A 2,488-nucleotide genomic window follows, 5' to 3' on the forward strand; every position below is an offset into this window, starting at 1 on the left:
CTAGATTTGCTCCTTTTTTGACTAATTAGGCGGGTCTCTCTCTCTCCCTCTCTCTCTCTCGGGGGGGGCGGACGGGGGGCGGCTGTCTGCATTTTATTTCTAGATTTGCTTTAGAGGCGGACCTTAAATCCGGAACCCGACATTTATAAATTGGCGTAGTCGGCAGGATCCTTGAGTTTTCAGAAGGTATCAATAACTTAGAGAGAATGGGTGCAATTCTGAGTGCATTTGATGTAACGCAAGAGCAGGAGTTGGAGGACTCGGCACAGACGCCGCAGGCAAAAGAGCTTTTGGTGCGGTTGTTGCAAGATCGGTTGGTAACTTTAGAGGAAAGAAACTGTGAATTGGAGGAAAGGGTTAAAACTCTGCAGGATGAAGTAGAGAATGAGCGGGAGAATGTAAGGTGTTTGCAGGAGGCTTTTGTGGAGAACTTACGTGCTTGTGACTGCAGAGGGCGACGGAGTCGTGCACAGGCAGCTGATGCAGCCCCGTCCCCTGGTGATGATCACAAAGGGGATGGTTTGTACCGCAAGGGGGAACCAGAGGAAGAGAGGACACGATGTGATTTACCGCAGGGTCCTACGCAACCCCTTCGACCGCTGGTTAAGGTCGAATATGCTTATGAGGATAGTGAGGACAATAATCCTAAGATGGTTACTAAGGAGGTGCCGTACACAGCAACTGAATTGGCTAAGTTGAAAAGGGATTTTTCACGCAGTCCAAAGGAGTCTGAGACAGAGTATGTGTGGAGAGTGTCGTTGACTGGTGGTGATCAGATTCTGTTGAGTGAAAGAGAAGCTGAGGGATATTGGGGACCTGGAGTGTTTTTGACTACTGGTGATAATAGAGCCCCTTGGTCTCTCACTCAGCGAGCAGCTTATTGGGCTGGAGGTTTGAATCCCTTGGAGAGGGGAGATCCTCTTGCGCTTACAGGCTTGGTGGATCAGCTTGTGGAGAATGTGCACAAGGCGGCTTGTTTGCAAATGATGTATGATCGGGAATTGAAGCTTAGGCAGGAATCCCCAATGATGATACCGGTAGATCCTGAGAGGATGACTCCCCTGGTTAGAGGTTTGCCTGATTCATTGAAACCCTTAGGAATTCAATTGCAAAGTACTATCAGAAATACCCCTCAGAGTGCACGGGTGACAGCTGCTTTAACTGGAGTTTTAACCCCGGATCGCCGTACCCCAGAACAGAAGGTGTGGACTTGGGGGGAAGTAGCTCAAGAATTGATTAACTATGGGCGAAAATATGGTCCCGTGAAATCGGAATCTAAAACTGTGAGGCGTGCGGAGGCGAAGTTTCCTCCAACAAGGCCCTCTCCCCCGAACCCGGTGAATTCAAAGAAAGATACTATATCTCACAGGAAAGCATTGTGGTTGATAGGAAAACATAAGGGAATACCCCTGAAGTGTATGAATGGGCTTAATACAGAACAGTTGGAGAAAATGGTACTAGGGTGGTCAGAGAGAGGCACGAAAGTAATTACCACTGATGAGGGATGGGTGATTAAACCACCAGAAAAACCACCAGCTAGTGTCCCTGGGGGAAGGTGCGAAATTCCCTCTGCCCCACCTTGGGTGGAGCAGGAGGTAGTTTTTAAATCTTCCCCCAGAAGGGAGGAAAACTAGTTCCTTCGCCCGTCTCTCGTGAGCGGATGGGCGAAGGGTGGATGCACATTAGACAGCTCACCCTCACCCCTTGAGGTGATTTGATTTCATATTGTGTGGTGGGACCTAAACAAATACCTATTCCTTTTGTAGTGGACACTGGTGCTCAAATCTCTGCTATACAGGAGGATGATGCCCATCGATGTGGACTAAAACCTTCAAAAAAATCCCTGATGGTGTCAGATGCATTCGGGAATGTTAAGGCACAGACGTTAGTGCGAACCTCTCTCAGACTCCCTGGGGAAGACACACCGATTACTGTAGAAATGGTAATGGGAGAATTCCCATCAAATCTATTGGGAATGGATGTCTTAAAGGGCCGTAAGTGGACAGACAATAAGGGAGGTAACTGGATATTTGGAGTTGCCAAACTAAATTTGAGACTCCTGATTCCAGCCCCTCCCCTTCCCCCATCTACAGTGACTAATGTGAAACCATATTCTCTACCCCTGGGAGCCAGAGAAGGCATAGCCCTTGTTTTGACAGAATTGCGGGAACAAGGAATTATAGTTCCCACGCACTCGCCCTACAACTCTCCGGTATGGCCAGTGCGAAAACCAAATGGGAAATGGCGACTGACGATTGATTATCGTCGATTGAATGCCAATACAGGACCCCTAACTGCTGCTGTGCCTAACATTGCTGAACTCATTAGTACCATTCAGGAGCAAGCCCACCCTATTTTGGCAACTATTGATGTTAAAGATATGTTTTTCATGGTTCCTCTCCAACCAGAGGATCAGGCTCGCTTTGCCTTCACTTGGGAAGGACAGCAATATACATTTACAAGATTACCTCAAGGGTTTAAACACTCC

General features: G+C 48.0%; 1 protein-coding gene across 1 annotated transcript; it reads left to right on the forward strand.

Annotated features, from left to right (window-relative positions):
* Positions 1-596: 596 nt before the first annotated feature.
* Positions 597-1,690, forward strand: LOC137677113 (uncharacterized; the record flags this gene model as incomplete). Its single annotated transcript, XM_068424303.1, has 1 exon — positions 597-1,690. A coding segment is annotated over one exon (1,038 nt), but the record flags the coding sequence as incomplete, so codon positions are not given.
* Positions 1,691-2,488: the final 798 nt, after the last annotated feature.

This window comes from Nyctibius grandis (genome assembly GCF_013368605.1).
Source record: "Nyctibius grandis isolate bNycGra1 chromosome W unlocalized genomic scaffold, bNycGra1.pri SUPER_W_unloc_1, whole genome shotgun sequence".
NCBI lineage: Eukaryota > Metazoa > Chordata > Aves > Nyctibiiformes > Nyctibiidae > Nyctibius > Nyctibius grandis.